The sequence below is a fragment of the Thunnus albacares genome, chromosome 21, assembly GCF_914725855.1.
Source record: "Thunnus albacares chromosome 21, fThuAlb1.1, whole genome shotgun sequence".
Lineage (NCBI taxonomy): Eukaryota > Metazoa > Chordata > Actinopteri > Scombriformes > Scombridae > Thunnus > Thunnus albacares.
Genome location: NC_058126.1, coordinates 13006841 through 13021847, shown reverse-complemented (window position 1 = coordinate 13021847; position 15007 = coordinate 13006841). Strand labels below are relative to the sequence as shown.

At 36.0% G+C, this 15007-nt stretch overlaps 2 protein-coding genes across 2 annotated transcripts; one reads left to right on the top strand and one right to left on the bottom strand.

Moving 5' to 3' along the window:
• The first annotated feature begins 6920 nt into the window (after nucleotides 1-6920).
• On the top strand, nucleotides 6921-8695 carry LOC122972788 (cystatin-B-like). The gene is made up of 3 exons (XM_044340122.1): nucleotides 6921-7835; nucleotides 7925-8026; nucleotides 8221-8695. Exons 1-3 carry the CDS (start codon nucleotides 7767-7769, stop codon nucleotides 8347-8349), a joined length of 300 nt encoding a protein of 99 aa, XP_044196057.1. The 5' UTR covers nucleotides 6921-7766; the 3' UTR covers nucleotides 8350-8695.
• Nucleotides 8696-9364: 669 nt separating this feature from the next.
• On the bottom strand, nucleotides 9365-14048 carry mix23 (mitochondrial matrix import factor 23). Its single transcript, XM_044339055.1, has 5 exons — nucleotides 13936-14048; nucleotides 12358-12483; nucleotides 12093-12239; nucleotides 9778-9837; nucleotides 9365-9675 (listed from the first exon to the last, which is right to left on the bottom strand). Exons 1-5 carry the CDS (start codon nucleotides 13984-13986, stop codon nucleotides 9625-9627), a joined length of 435 nt encoding a protein of 144 aa, XP_044194990.1. The 5' UTR covers nucleotides 13987-14048; the 3' UTR covers nucleotides 9365-9624.
• Between the last annotated feature and the right edge of the window lie 959 nt (nucleotides 14049-15007).

Below are 15007 nucleotides of genomic sequence, written 5' to 3'. Positions count from 1 at the left end.
CATTACTATAAAAGGAATACTGCTATAGTTTAAGTTGAAAAATATTTATTAAACATTTTAAAAATGGCAAAAGAGTGAGATACACCTTTTTGGCACAAACATTTTCCCCATAGACTAATGCAGAATATGGGCATATGTAAATAAACAATTGTAAACCACATTAATTTTAATTAAAACTGATCAATTACACTTCAGTCAACACTGAAAAAAGATAAGGACAAATACCTTGAAGTAATGCACAGCAACTTTCATCAAGGCTTTTAAAATGCCCTTATCATTTATTTATTGATCTTTCTCTATTTCTTGAACTCTCTCTCCCTCGTTTCCTGGCTGCTCTTTCTCCTGGACCTCAGTCAGATACCCTCCTAAATAAACAATTTATAAATAAATAGAAAAATGTATTCATGCTTTTCTTTTACACAACATGTATGTAGGGTACATAGCATGTATGCATAACATAGTGTACACATTATAGCATTCATAGGCTAACTTTAGCTAATGCCACTGTTCATTCTGGCCAGTTTACACTCTTAAGTTTTAAAATAACATTTTGAATCTAGAGGCCTAATCATTTTATGGCAATATTAACCTATTTTCATGAATGTAATATTGACATAGAATACTAATTAAGATATGATCATGTTGCGATCATGTTGCTAGCATGCTCGGACTGTTCGCATGCTAATGATGAGTGAGAAAAGTATAAAAGAATTTACCTTCTGGCTCAAAGTCGATATCAAGATCATCTATTTCATCTGGTTCATCTTCCATCAAACTCATTAAAACCTGCTGTCAAATATTTATTTTCAACGTTTGACCATGCTTTCCTCTCAGCCAATTAGACTTAAGTGTTGTTAGAATGTTGTACCCACAATGCTTTGCTCAGTGCCAAAAGGGCGCAAGTGAGCTTACGCCCTTTTTGCACTGACTTTTACTGTTACACCTTTCTGTTTTCTTTTAATCACAACTTGTGGGTCATCATTTCAGTTGTGTCCTTTTGGCACTGCGAAGATCTCACTGAGAGCTTTAATTTGATATATAAAACTCATATTAGCCGCACATGGCACTTAGGCCCCTTTGGCTCCAAGCCCTCGATATATTGAAACTAATAAAATAGTTGACATTTCTTTTGTAGAAAATGGGTCATAGAAAATGAATCTGCAGCAGCGCCACTGTTATACATGATGCACATCACGCGCTGTGCTTATAGGGCACCAAGTGCCAGAAGGGGCAAAAAAACAGCACCACATTAAGTTGGAAATATATTCACAGGTTCAAACTTCCCAGATCAATAACTCATAAGCGAAACGTTGTTAAAACCCAAGTGATGCCTCTTTCTTAACGTAGAAAGGTAGACAATGCCTAAAAAGTACAGCACCGAAAGAGATACTACAAAAACATAAAGCATGCAGGGATTATCTGTACCTGTTTGTAAAATAGTTTCCCTCTAAACTGTCGTGAAGAATCATTTACTTGAGCAAAAGTAGCAACAAAATGAAAGATATTCCATAAGGCCTTTTACACAGCAGACGTTTTGAGTTGTCATAGTGGGAAAAGCACTGGTGTTACTAATAACATTAACAATGACTCCTTTCTATCCAAGTGTCCCAGTAACCATGACAGCCATCATTAAGTTTAATGTTTACACCTGTGTTTTTCATACTGTGAATGTCAAAATGTCTGCTGTGAAAAGGCAGTAGAAACCCTTCATTTAAAGATTTACCTGAATAAAAGTAAACACAAAGTACTGGCAGTACTATGTAGAGAAGTTGTACTAAACTGTTTAAATGCTGATGTAAATTAAAACGTGGTGGAAAAACAAACTAGTACCTCACCTGAGCTAAAGTACAGTACTTGAGTAAATGTCCTTACTTTCTTTCTTGCCTCTGAACACAAAACATGAAGTAGGTCTTCAAGTAACAATCCATTAGTTCCCAAACCACAATGATATAAATTATCATGTGGACATCAAGATCAACATGGATGTCAAGAATAAATCTTATCTAATCTAATGATTTATATTGTTTTATTGTTTTATTGTTTATATATGTTAGTCTGTAAGATAGACAAAAGGCTCATTCAACACTTTTAGACTGCGTAGTTAACTTTAGCTTTTTTTTAAATGACAATAATCAATAACAATCAGTAACTTTGTCATCTCTGGTGATTCCCACAGTTCTGTGTTATAATTTTTTTTTTTATGATTTGCCACAACATGAGGTTGAGTAGTGATTCCTCCACTAAGTTCACTGTTGTTTATATCAGGACATCATGGTCATCATTCTACTGCTTTTTTATGCAAATGAGAAACATTTGTAACCTCCCAGCCCAAACTTTAAGATAAGAAACAGTAAAAAAAAAACCCAAAAACGACAAATGTCACTGTTGGAAATAATAGTAATAATAAAAATATAAATATAAATTTATATATATAAATAATAATATAAATGTCATGATAAACATACAGCAATGATTACAACAATTTTGTTGTATATAAAACAAAGCTAGGATTTGCTGCGTTGGGAATTGTGTCTTTAATATAAAGGCAAATAATTATATGTTATTTAACAATGAGGCAAATGGGAGTGTTTTTAAATTCTTTGGGTGTAAGGTGCATCATTCCCTCTGGAAATAAATTTTATTAACCTCTATTTCTGTAGGGAGGGGCCATTGACAGTATGCTCTCTTTTCCAAGGCTGCCGTGAGTACAGAACATACAGAAAAGATAAAAACAAAGTTTATTTGAAATAAAAAACAACAAGATTTACAGCAATCATACAAACAGAGACGACATTCAGTCAGAGACCTCAACATCATTCATAAAAAGCACATTCACACTGTACCAAATCTGCCAACAGATAATTGAAATGAGTATAAGGGATCAGCTCTTCCATTTTAGCCAGTTTTCCAATTTCAGTATTAACATGATGTTCTTCAAGAATCAAATAGTCATGGGATCTAGTGTAGAGAGAAAGTGATCTGTAATTGAAAAGATATATGTAGGAAGTTTGCCCAGTAATGCTTTGTAAATAAATAGAATACAGTGTTGTTGTTCCCTTCTCACAGCCAACTTTCTGATATAATGTACAATGATGTGTTCTGAAGCTATCTCCAGTTATGAATCTTAGAGCTGAAAGATATACTGAATCAAGAGATTTAAGAGTCGCGGCAGAAGTATGCTTATAAATTGTATCGCCATAGTCCAAAACAGATAAAAAGGTTGATCGAACAATTTGTTTTCTGCAGTTTCCGGGTAAAACAAGTCTTATTTCTGTAAAAGAATGATAGTTTTGCTTTTAGTGATTTTGTTAGCTCATTAATGTGCTTTTTGAAGCACAGCTTATCATCAATCCAGAACCCAAGTTATTTATAAGAGGAAACTCTTTCAATTTGTGTCCCATCCAGTGTTAATATTTACATAAATGAGGCAATGGTGCAAATTGGCCACTGGACAGTGATGTGAACTGAATGAGAGCAGGGAATGCAAGTGATAAATGTCAACCTGCATCATAGTTTTAGAGAGGGCTGCGATAACTCTAGGAATTAGAAGATCCCTTCATAATGTAAGTGATGGGGGACAAAATCCAAAGTCCTCCTTCTATGCAAAAATATATTTAAAAGTTTATCTTAAGCTAATATGAAGCTTCGACCATCCAAATGAGTCAAATCAAGTAGATATTTTTCTACAGTCTTTTTAGTGCCAAAGTCCTCCTTTTTGTTACTATACTTCAACCACAGCTCAACAGGGAAACACAAAGAGGGAATTTGATGCTAAAAAGGCTGTAAATGATATCCCCTTGATATGACTAACTCAGACTGCTCATATAAGCTTCAGATAAACTTTTAAATACATTTTTGCACAAAATGACTGTTTGGACACTGTGGATTTTGGTCCCCATCACTTACATTGAAAGCACATTTGAAGCAAATCTTTTAATAGCTGGTACGAACAGAAGGAATGATTACAGCGAGGAAAACCTCTTTCAGTGTTCGTTTGGGCACCTGACTGTTGTTTTAAGACGGACTTGAAAAATTGTGAACCTGACCTTTAAGTTGTTTGCATGCCGTTGAAAGATTTGGGTGTTGACAAGTGTTCTTTAGGCCTTTAGCTGTTTTATTATCTGCTGATTCTTGAAATCTTTAGCTGCTCCTAATGATAGTTTTACATTTAAAACACAAAGCTTGAAACTGCCACAAGGCCACTGTACTTTTTTAAAAATAACATTACACTTCTATGTTGCACATATCAGTCTTCTGCCCTCACTGCATAACTATACAGCCAATTAAACATATGTCCAATTAAAGTTGAATACAGAGGATTGCCTTTGAAGTTTTTACTGGAAGTAATTGTGAAACTGTAAAAACAGTATTGGACAACAAATACAATGGTAACAAATCAGAAAAAATACCATAAACAAAAATTGGACAAAAGTTTGTATAAAAATGAATTAGTACATGAATTACTCTTTTTACTTCTACAAGAGTAAAAGAAGAAAGAGTGAAATACTTAACAGTTAGCCTTACAATAATTCAACAGTCAAAATTGTTCTGAGCATATAGTAACTTAAAATCTCTCAGTTCTGCTAATCAAATGATCCCAAAGCTGAAACTGAAAAGAGTTTTTAACTGTCACAATAAATTCACATTTCTAAAAAAAAACCCAAAAAACTTCTTAGTACTTATATTTTCTCACTTTCTTTAACTGGTGTTTTGCTCTTTGTTTGATATATCTTTCTTTTCAACTACTGTGTTGTGCTTGTGCTTATGGTGATAAATACTTTCATTGTAAATCTTTGTCATTTTTATTGTGTTAAATTAATCTCAATGTCTGTCTCAAGTTTTCTCACACGGCTCAATTGTCACAGTTTTGGTGTGTTTTGCCCCCTCTAGTGTTAAAAAGAGGAATTGAATTGGTCCAGGTTGACATAGGAAGAGACAAATATCTTCATCTCAAAGTCTTCAAAAGGCTCATGTGTACTGGAGCAGATGTTGTGTTGCATGATGTACTGGAGGATTTGGGGAAAGATGACCCCATTGTATATTTCTAATGTGATCATGTTGAAAGTAGGGCTGCAACTAACGATGATTTTCATTATGGACCAATCTGCCGATTATTTTATTTCCTTGATTTATCTATTAATTGTTTAGTCAATAAAACATCAAAAAACATCAAAAAAGTATCCTACAGAACAAGGACGAGGTCATAAAATTTCTGGTCTCAATTCACTATAGGGTAAGACCACAGAAAGCATTGAATTCTCAAATTTGAGAACCTAAAACTATTAAATGTTTGGTGTTTTTGCTTGAAAAAAATGCCTTAACCCTCCTGTAATCCTGGTTAGGTGTCATTATGTGCTGTCATCAACAAAATTGAAATGGTTTCAAAACAGTATCCTAACTAAACTTATTATACAAATTATTTTAACTATAGCTGAGATCAGAGGAAAATATGTCGATGGATTATGGCAGACTGGTATATGTAAAAGTTTAGTCAGGATATTGTTTTGAAACCATTTCAATTTTTTTGATGACAGCACATAATGACACCTGTTGTCTTCGGGTCAATTTTGACCCAGGAGGACAACAGGAGGGTTAAACGATTAATCTATCATCAAAATAGTTCCCAATCAACTAATGGACTAAACGACTAATTGATTTATTAACTAATCGTTGCAGCTCTGGTTGAAAATATTCTATGCTACATTATTTCCACTCATATTCCACTCATATCAGATTTCCACTTTATATACTTCAGACGACCCCCTCAGCTGTATATCAAAGGCCAGCAACGCCTTTTTGCTTAAAGACAATAAAAAAAGACAATTATATCTGATTGACAAGAGCCGTGACACTGTTTACATAAAAGTTGGTAAACTCTTCAAGTAAAGGCGTGGACTGCCCGTCCACCTCAAGGTGTAATTATCAGTCTCTGTAGAACTTTCTGATCTGTAGAGAGTTCTGTAGAACTGAGTCTGTTATCTCATTTTCTATAATCTGCTGATATGGCAACCTCGCTGTCAAACAGAAGAATGATAAGATTGTGAAGGTGGCAAGTAGAGTGCAAGCTGTTACCATCTGCCCTATGTTTAAGTACCACTATAACCACAAAAAACAGGTACAAAAATTGCTTGATCTCTGTCTCCATTCGAGCCTTGAATGCTGTTGGCAGAAAGAGGTAGCTGCTGCTGTTGTTTATTAGCTCACTACCTCGTAGATGGTGATGATGATGATGATACTGATACAGAAACTGTGACAATTATTAATATTGAGGGGCAGTGCATTATATTTGTAGTGGAATGCCAATGTCTTCAGGGGTTACGGTGGATACTTAGTGGTCTGTGTAAACTGGTGTATGTTTCTGTGGCTATTTGCTATGTGTTTTTATGGTTGCTGCAGCACAAATCCCCCATTTGGGACAAATTATAAACTTGAACTTGAACTTGAACATGCACTTTTGACTGCATGTGACATTGTTTTGTTTTTTGTTAACAATAAGATCTGTGGACTATGAAGAAATAACTTGTGTTGAGGTGAAAATAAAAACACACTTGTGTGAACTGTCATGAACGACTTGGTACAGAGGGTGGAAATGTTCAGAGTTCATGTTGCCTCATTATTCCCAGGAGAATGAGGTCGCCACACCTTCATGCTACATGCATTAATCATCAAATCAATGCAAACAATGATTCTGATATTTCTCATATCTTTTCTAACCTTTCAGCCTGGCTGCAGTCACATAGGACAACATTCCTCTATAATAATGTTACAAGCAGTGTTCATGTCCAGTGTGATAAAACATACAAAGATATTTGCTGTTATTTGCTGCCGCTGCTGCTGGAGAGGAGCAAGTTAAATGCACTTCTTTGTAAAAGATTGTTGATTTGTTGTAACTCTTAAATGCAGCAGTAGGTTTTCCTCATTGTTAAAAAATAAATGTTTTTGCAATTTTTTGCAGTTTGCTGAGACAATGACATGAATCAAAATGTCATCTCAGATGTCTTAACTAAGTCTGGCAGTTGTTTTAATTGCACAAAACAATTTCTATTTTCTTACAGAATTGTAGACATCAAAATCTAAATATTTCTATAAGGTGCTTTCTGTAAATGAGCGGATACACATAACTGTCTGCAAATGTGAGGATCCTTTCACTGTACTACAGGTTACAGAGTGATGCAGAGTAATTATGAAGATGGGATTGGGGTTGATTTGATGTTTAACTGAACTGCGATCAAATCTTAAAATTCAAAAACTTCTAACTATACAAACCAGGAAACAGTTTCTTATTGTCAACTACTTCTGGAATATGTCATGGAGGAGGAAAAAAGTTTTCATACATACAGAACCAGTCAAAGTGTGTCCAAACATTTTACTGGCACTGTACTTATGACTGAGATTAAATGGAAATGTTCAGAGATCATGGTGTTATGGAGAATTAGGATGCCCAACCTTAATAGTACATGCATTTATCATCTAAAATTGAATTTTAGGGCTTATTTACCTATTCAAAGTGATAAAAATCTGAATTGTAAGAACAGAAACATCCACTTTTGTTTACCCACAATGCAAACTGGAATTGGTGGGGGAAATGGGAGGAACAAAACTATAACCACAATCATGAGATGTAACTCCACCCAACATGAAGTGGAGCCACCTTCCAGGTGTAGTTACACAGTATAAATACATGTGAAAAGTTGAAACTGAACACCTGCATTGAGACTCTTAAAACCAGACAGCTGACGTCTTTGATAACTTCAACAAACCTCATTATGCCTATCACTGGAGGATTCAGTGAGACAAGAGATGCCACTAAGGAAACTCAGAAGCTCTGTGATCAGGTAAGTTATCAAACTACCTTCTTCACATCTCCACAGACACTCTGGTGTTCATCTCTTTCTGGATTTGTGGTTATTTCCTTTATTAACAGGTGAAACCCGAAGTAGAAAAGGAAACAGGGAAGAATTTCAAAGAATTTGTAGCTGTAAAATACAGCAGACAGACTGTGGCTGGAACAAACTATATCATCAAGGTAATGAATAATGTGATATATTTTAAATATTTCTTTTTGTTGAGGGGCTGAAACCTAAGATTTTTACTCTTATACTTGTGTATTGACATGTAACAATAAACAAACTTCAAACTTGATTATGAACTGAATTAATTGCAATGAGAGATCAAGAGAAATATATTCATCTAGATGTCCTGTTTTCCTCTTTCCTGCAGGTTCATGTAGGAGGAGACAACTACATTCTTCTGAGTGTCTTTGAAGCACTTGATTTTAATGGAGGAGCAGTTGAACTGAAAGACGTACAGGAGAACAAAACCAACGAGGACCCCCTCACACCTTTTTAAAGTGATTACATAATCTGTTTCAAATGTTCAGCAAAGTAATGTAATAGGCAAATATTTAGTGTTTTCAAAGAATGAATAAAGAAAGCATCAAAATCACAAAAAGGATTTGTTGTGATTCTTGTGACTGTCTCTTTTCCTCTGGGGAGTTTTAAAGTAGAGGCCGTCTTGCTGGGCAGAAATTTTTACAAATAAAAAAGGTGACTCATCTACCTGATTAAGTCTGGCTGTTGTTTAACAGGAACTGCGGAACTTTTACATATTAATGAACGTCCGTTACTTTCAAGCCCTTGTCAAAATAGTTCACACAATGCTGATTAAGTCTATCATCACTAGGTAAATCTCTCTGTATTTCACAATATACAGAGTTTTTAAATCTCATGTCTGGCACGACATTCCCGCGCTGGCCCTTTGGCTGTTATTGGTGCGGCTCTTCTAGACTTTCCAAATGTTACCGGACTGAATGGATCAAATTCTGATAGTTAAAAATTGACTTAAGTAAATTGACTATAGTAAAAAATTGTGACGCTAAAACAATTTATCCACCGTTTTACAACTGCAACAGTGGGTTACGTTCAGTGGTGTACTGGCCATCAGGCATACTGGGACAAATCCCGATGGGCCGGTGGACTATGAAAATATATGCGTTTTTACCAGCTCTCTCTGTGTGCCTGTCATTTGGGGTGAGAGTGTGCTGCATGCCTGTGTCAGGTAACCACAGCCCGGTACCCCCCGTAACTCTCACTGCCAGAAGGGGGAGACCAAAGTCCCACATTCCAGCTTTAAATTGCACCATACTAATGAATTGGATTTTCTCGTGGGCGTCAAATTTAATTATTTTTAAATTAAATTGTCAGTTACTTCTTACAGGTGCTCAGGAGGGGGACAAAGATTTCACAAATACTTTAGATCATACATTTGATCTAAAATGAGGAAAAGCACTGACACTGACTGAAATCTTGTCTCCCAATTTTCCTGACATTAAATCTCAAATGAAATGAAATCACAGACAACAAGCTTCACTTGAAAACATTTCATTATCTTTAAAAAAAAGACTCTTTTTGTACAATGTTTCTCATTCAAGAACCACACAGTGATGTTTTACAGTGATGTTAATGCAGCACAATAACCACAATGGAATATGAGTGAGGTGGAGAAGAGGTCAGAGTGGTCTGCGTGGTGAACAGCCTGCAGTCGGCACGCAGCAGCAGGTCACAGTTTCAGCTCCAGTCTGGATTCAACCCTTGAGTGAAGCGGCTCCTCTCGTCATGCAGAGCTTCACTTCACCTTCGGGGGTGTGTAGTGGATTCTGCACCTTTCACTGAAAACCTAAACAGAGAGAAAAACAACATGAATAAGTAACATATAAGAGAGAATGTGGGATTATAAGACACTGTGGGTAAATGATAATAGTGATAATAGTGAGTGTACCTTCAGACTTCTGTCATTGACGACTTCTTCAACATTCAGCTCTGATTGCATAAGCTTTAACTGGAGGAAACAAAAACAAAAGCTGCATTATTTTCACTGACAGTCTGATGATAGTTAAATATACAATTAAGCATGTTTTGTATGCCACAAAATTGTTTTAATAACCCTACTCACCTAAATCGCAAAAAACAAAATAAAAACATATTTTCTCATTGGTCACTGGTGGTATTTAACCATGCAGACACAGTTGGTCAAATAGTTTGTTTTGTTTGTCCAAGTTTTGAGATACCCATGTCTAAACTTTCTGTCACCTAGGGCTGCAACTCACAGTCTTTTAAAATCTGTTGATTGTTGATTATTTTCTCAATTTATCAATTAGTTGTTTGGTCTTTAACAATGTCAAATTACTGATTCCCAAAACCCAAGATGCAACCTAAAATGTCTTGTTTTGTCCCGTCCAGTAATCCAAAACCCTAAAATATTCCATTTTATTATCATAGAAGACTAAAGTAACCAGAAAATATTCACATTTCAGAAGCTGGAACAAGAGATTTGGGTATTTTTTTTTCTTTTAGAAAATGACTCAAAATGATTCATTAATTACCAAAATAGTTGATTGATTAATTGACTAATCATTGCAGCTCTACTGTCACTATACCAATTCAGTGGAGGAGGAAATACTTTTGTTGGTGATGCTCATAGTGCAGGAAAATTACATTTAAAGGGCACTCTGGTGATTTAGTATTGCACTTTCATAAAGTTGGGGGACTCACGAGAGACAGATTAACAAAAGAATCATGAAAATCTGAGTAACAGAGGCCAAAATATCCTGACTTTTAGTCCCTAGCATGGGTCAAGCCGCCTAAACTGCATTTCCCATAATGCAACCCAGTAGCATCTTTCATTAGATCCCCCTCACCACTTCTTTCAAACTACACACCTCCAATTCGTAACGTAAGCTTTTTGTTCTAAATTGAGTCTCTGAACGCAATCCAAGATGGTCCAGATGACATCACTGTGACGTCATCAGGATTTTCCTTCCACAGCCACAGGAGACGTTACATAACTGTTTTCACATGTTGAGTCTGACTCCTCATGGCAAGTAGACTGAATTTAAAAAACATAACAGTAATGTGTATTCTCAATTGCAAAACGTCCTGATTCCTTTGGATAATCCACAAACTTGGAACTACCTTCTACTGAAGACATAGTCCCTATGAAAACAATCTTTAATGATGTCAGTGAGTAACCAGGACTTGCAGTTGAGTTTTTAAATGTCACTTTTTTTTAATGCTTTGAGCACCACAAATGAAACACTACAACTACTTGCATGGCTAGACATCAAGTGTTTAAACCCTTGGAGAGTTACAATATGTAACAGTAGCTCAAACATTTCAATGTCTTGCTTTGTTTTTCTTGGCTGAGGTCCAAATGAGGCCTATTTTATTACAATTTCCTTATCTTATCCTGTAATATTTAGAATTGACTTTAAGGTCCTGCTCCTTATATACAAAGCCCTAAATGGGCAAGGACCAAACTGTATCGCCAAATCCCTTGTTAGCTACTTGCCCTCAAGAACACTGCGATCATCTACTGCTGGTTTATTGAAGGTTCCCAGCAACAGCCGAAAGAAGATCGGTGACGCAGCCTTTGTCAATAACGCCCCCAAACTATGGAACACACTGCCCATAGATATCAGGGAAACCAGCTCACTAGATACTTTCAAACAAAAGCTTAAAACTGAAATCTCTTTACCTGAGCATTTAAATAGCTTTGCACTTGCTCTCTTCTGCACTTTTAAAATGTTATATTTTAATTTATTTGATACACTCTATACTTTAAGTTGTTCTTATCATATTTCATCCCTTTATTATTATGCATTCTATGTATTTTAGTTTCACTTTATCAAGTGGGTTTTACTTTTAATTTGATTTTCCATCAATGTTTTTTTCTACATGCTTTTATGTCCTTGTTGTGTAATTTTTGTTGTAAAGCACTTTGAGCTGCATTTCTTGTACGAAAGGTGCTATACAAATAAAATTATTATTATTATTATTATCATTATTATTATTATTATTATCTTTGATTGCTCTCTTATTCAATTAATTCTTTTAAAGTAGGTTTTATTAAATCTTTTTCTTTCATTTTCATTTTACAAGTTACCTTGTTTTAATTTTGGTATTTTACTGTATATTGCATTTGAATTGTATGAAAAGTGCTATATAAATAAAGTTTGATTGATTGATGCAGATGGACCAACTGCACTGCTCACATCTTTGTATTTGAGGCTCTCTAGTGTCAGAAACAGGAATTACTTTGGTCTGCTCCTTTCTTAGCTGTTTAATGAGTGCCAGGTTTTCGCTGTCATTCGCTCTTTCTTCACGCAGTTGTCCCACAACCTCAGATGTCTGGGCTATACAAGCCTTGATAGCTTTGTCTCTGCTCAGGTGGGCCTCCATCATCTGTGTGGCACATGACGGACAAGAAACACATCAAATGTAGCATGTAGGTCATTAACGTGAAAAAGCCAGGAAGTGATACCCTACAAACACATTATTTTAGTCATGATGACACACTTACAGATTCATAGAGTTGTTTGCATGTTTGCGTGGCATCCACTTTGCCTGAGAAGGAGACTGTGGGCACGGTGGTGTTCAGAGCGTGGACGATACGGTCATCTATGGTGCGCATCACCTTCAGCACCTCCTGAGAAACACGGGACAGAGACGGTCAACTAAAAGCATCAAAGAACTCAGGGTTGTGATTGAGGTTAAGACGGATTGTGACAGGCAGATTGTACAGCGCTGGTAGTAATGTAACTGTCACGGCAACAAAAAGGCCATGAGATTTGCATACAGTCTGCATGTATAAAAACACAGAAACAACTGAAATGAGTGTCCAGGCTCATCCTTGAGGACAGGGGGAGCAGTTTGGAGAAGTAGTGACTGCTCCTTCACTTTGAAAAGGAGCCAGTTCAGGGAGTCAGGGGTGACTAGGATGCCACCTGGACCAAAAGTCATATATTATGTTCCTTTTGATGCCTGCATTCTTGCACTAAATGGGCCTATTAACATAGCTCACCTCCACCTCTTTATGAGTAGCTTAAACCTTTTTTGGCTTGTGAACCCCTAAAAATTAAGCAATGTGGAGCTGCAATGATTAGTCAATCGGCAGAAAGTTAATTATAATATATAATTATAATACATATCCATGATTAAAGGAAAACAACCAAATTTAAAGGGAACTTCACTGTTGTACGCTGTTATGTATACAACGAGTAAATCAGCAAAATTATGGAAAAAAAAGACTTATTCTCATTTTTTGGCTGCAGGGCCAGTGAAAATCTAAAAGAGGCCTGTAAAACTCTGATCTACTGGCCAAGTGAGCCAGTGGGGAAAAACGTTACACTGGGCACAATTTAAGTTGTAGAGTCTTTCAACATCTTTAGTTGAGCTCAGAGCTGATAACATGAGGTCACAGAGCAGGTTGGCTTTAAAAGTTCCTCAAACAAACTCTGAACTGGGGAAGACTGGTTTCTAGTAGTACTATGCACCTTCCTACTGGAATAAACTGCAACACATCTTAAAGTTAGTAACACTTGTTCCTCTGAGGGACTTTAAAGTTGTAGTAGCTAATATTCTTCATAATGTTTGTGATTGTTTTAAGCAGTGTGTCTGAGAGTGTATGATTGTTTTGCGACTGTCTTATTTGTAACCTGTTGTCAGGTCTCTCTTGCAGAAGATCTTAATGAGATTTCCCGAGTGAATAAATCTTAATAATAATAAACAATGTGTTGTGTTTTAAAGGCTTTTTATATTATCCATTGTGTCAAATCTTCATCTGAAAAGTAACTAAAAGCTGTCAAATAAATGTAGTGAAGTAGAAAGTATAGTATTTCCCTCTGAAATGTAGTGGAGTGGAAGTATAAAGTACTTCAGTAAATGTACTTAGTTACTGTCCACTAGTGGACACAGAAAGTCAGTTAAACAGCTTCACCAGGTTAGTTTTATGACATTGATGTGCAGAGCTGACAGAGACTCTGACACAGTGAGACCTCCACAGATCATTACACGGAAAACAAACAGCACAGACTGGGTTCGGGTCGCTGCAGTTGCGTGACACGTTTGTACAAACCGATGAATCCTACGTTTTAATTACCTGAAACATTGAAAAGTCCTCACAGTTTAAAGTCCCATCATGCGCCGCCATAGTTGACTGCGCCGGTCCTCTCCATTCACAGCGTGAGGTGTTCAACACAGTGCCTGAATGAAATCCGCCTCGGTCAAGCTAAATATATAAATATACCACATTATATTATATCTACACAATTAATTCATAATATCAGCAGGTTTGACTCGCAATAACTTTCGTTAATGTCTCTATTTAAATAAGCGCGGCATCGAATTAATTAGATACACAGTAGTGGCAAGTAACCACATTTACTCGAGTATAAATTTGAGGTACTTGTACTTAACTTGAGTATTTCCATTTGATGTTACTTTATACTTCTGCTCCGCTACATTCAGAGGGAAATATTGTACTTTCTACTCCATTACATTTATTTGACAGCTTTAGTTACTTTTCAGATGAAGATTTGACTCAATGGATAATATAACATGCTTTTAAAATACAACACATTGTTAAAGATGAAACCAGTGGTTTCCAGCCTTTTTGGCTTCCAACGTCTTACAAAAATCAGCGTGTAGTTGGGGTCACATTTCAGATGTCTATGAGTTGTTAACAGCTCCACCAAATAGTGATTTTTACGTCTAAACTTCTCACATGGTTTAATTTTAAAAAATGTTCAAATGATCCAATATTTCAGCAAAAATCAAAGATTAGAGGAAAAGTCCAAAAACTGAAAACAGATTTGTGTATCAGAATTTTGTTTTTTCTTCTTTCCTCTCCCATTAATCATCTCATGACCCCTCAGATTTATCTGGTGGCCCTTTGGAGGGGCCTGACCCCTAGGTTGGGAACCACAGGTCTAAACTAGCTAACTGTATATAAAGTAGTTCAAACTAGCTCCACCTCCAGCAGCTAGAGGTAATATGCTGTTTACACTGATGCTTCAGTATTAATAATCTAATGATGTCATATATAATAATCAGTCAGAGGGACCAAACCACTACTTCAAACCACAATACTTTAAATACATTTTGCTTCTAATACTTATTTACTTATTTGGGACTTTTATTTGTAATGGAGTATTTTTACATCGTTGTATTGG

What these genes read in the sequence shown, in the direction of transcription:
- mix23 (XM_044339055.1), bottom strand. Translation starts at nt 13,986, where the DNA reads ATGGCGGCGCATGATGGGACTTTAAACTGTGAGGACTTTTCAATGTTT. An exon ending in GCAAACAACTCTATGAATCT is followed by an intron (nt 12,240 to 12,357) that starts GTAAGTGTGTCA and finishes TGTGCCACACAG; the next exon opens with ATGATGGAGGCCCACCTGAG. An exon ending in TAAGAAAGGAGCAGACCAAA is followed by an intron (nt 9,838 to 12,092) that starts GTAATTCCTGTT and finishes TGTTTCCTCCAG; the next exon opens with TTAAAGCTTATGCAATCAGA.
- LOC122972788 (XM_044340122.1), top strand. Translation starts at nt 7,767, where the DNA reads ATGCCTATCACTGGAGGATTCAGTGAGACAAGAGATGCCACTAAGGAA. An exon ending in CTCAGAAGCTCTGTGATCAG is followed by an intron (nt 7,836 to 7,924) that starts GTAAGTTATCAA and finishes CTTTATTAACAG; the next exon opens with GTGAAACCCGAAGTAGAAAA. An exon ending in GAACAAACTATATCATCAAG is followed by an intron (nt 8,027 to 8,220) that starts GTAATGAATAAT and finishes TCTTTCCTGCAG; the next exon opens with GTTCATGTAGGAGGAGACAA.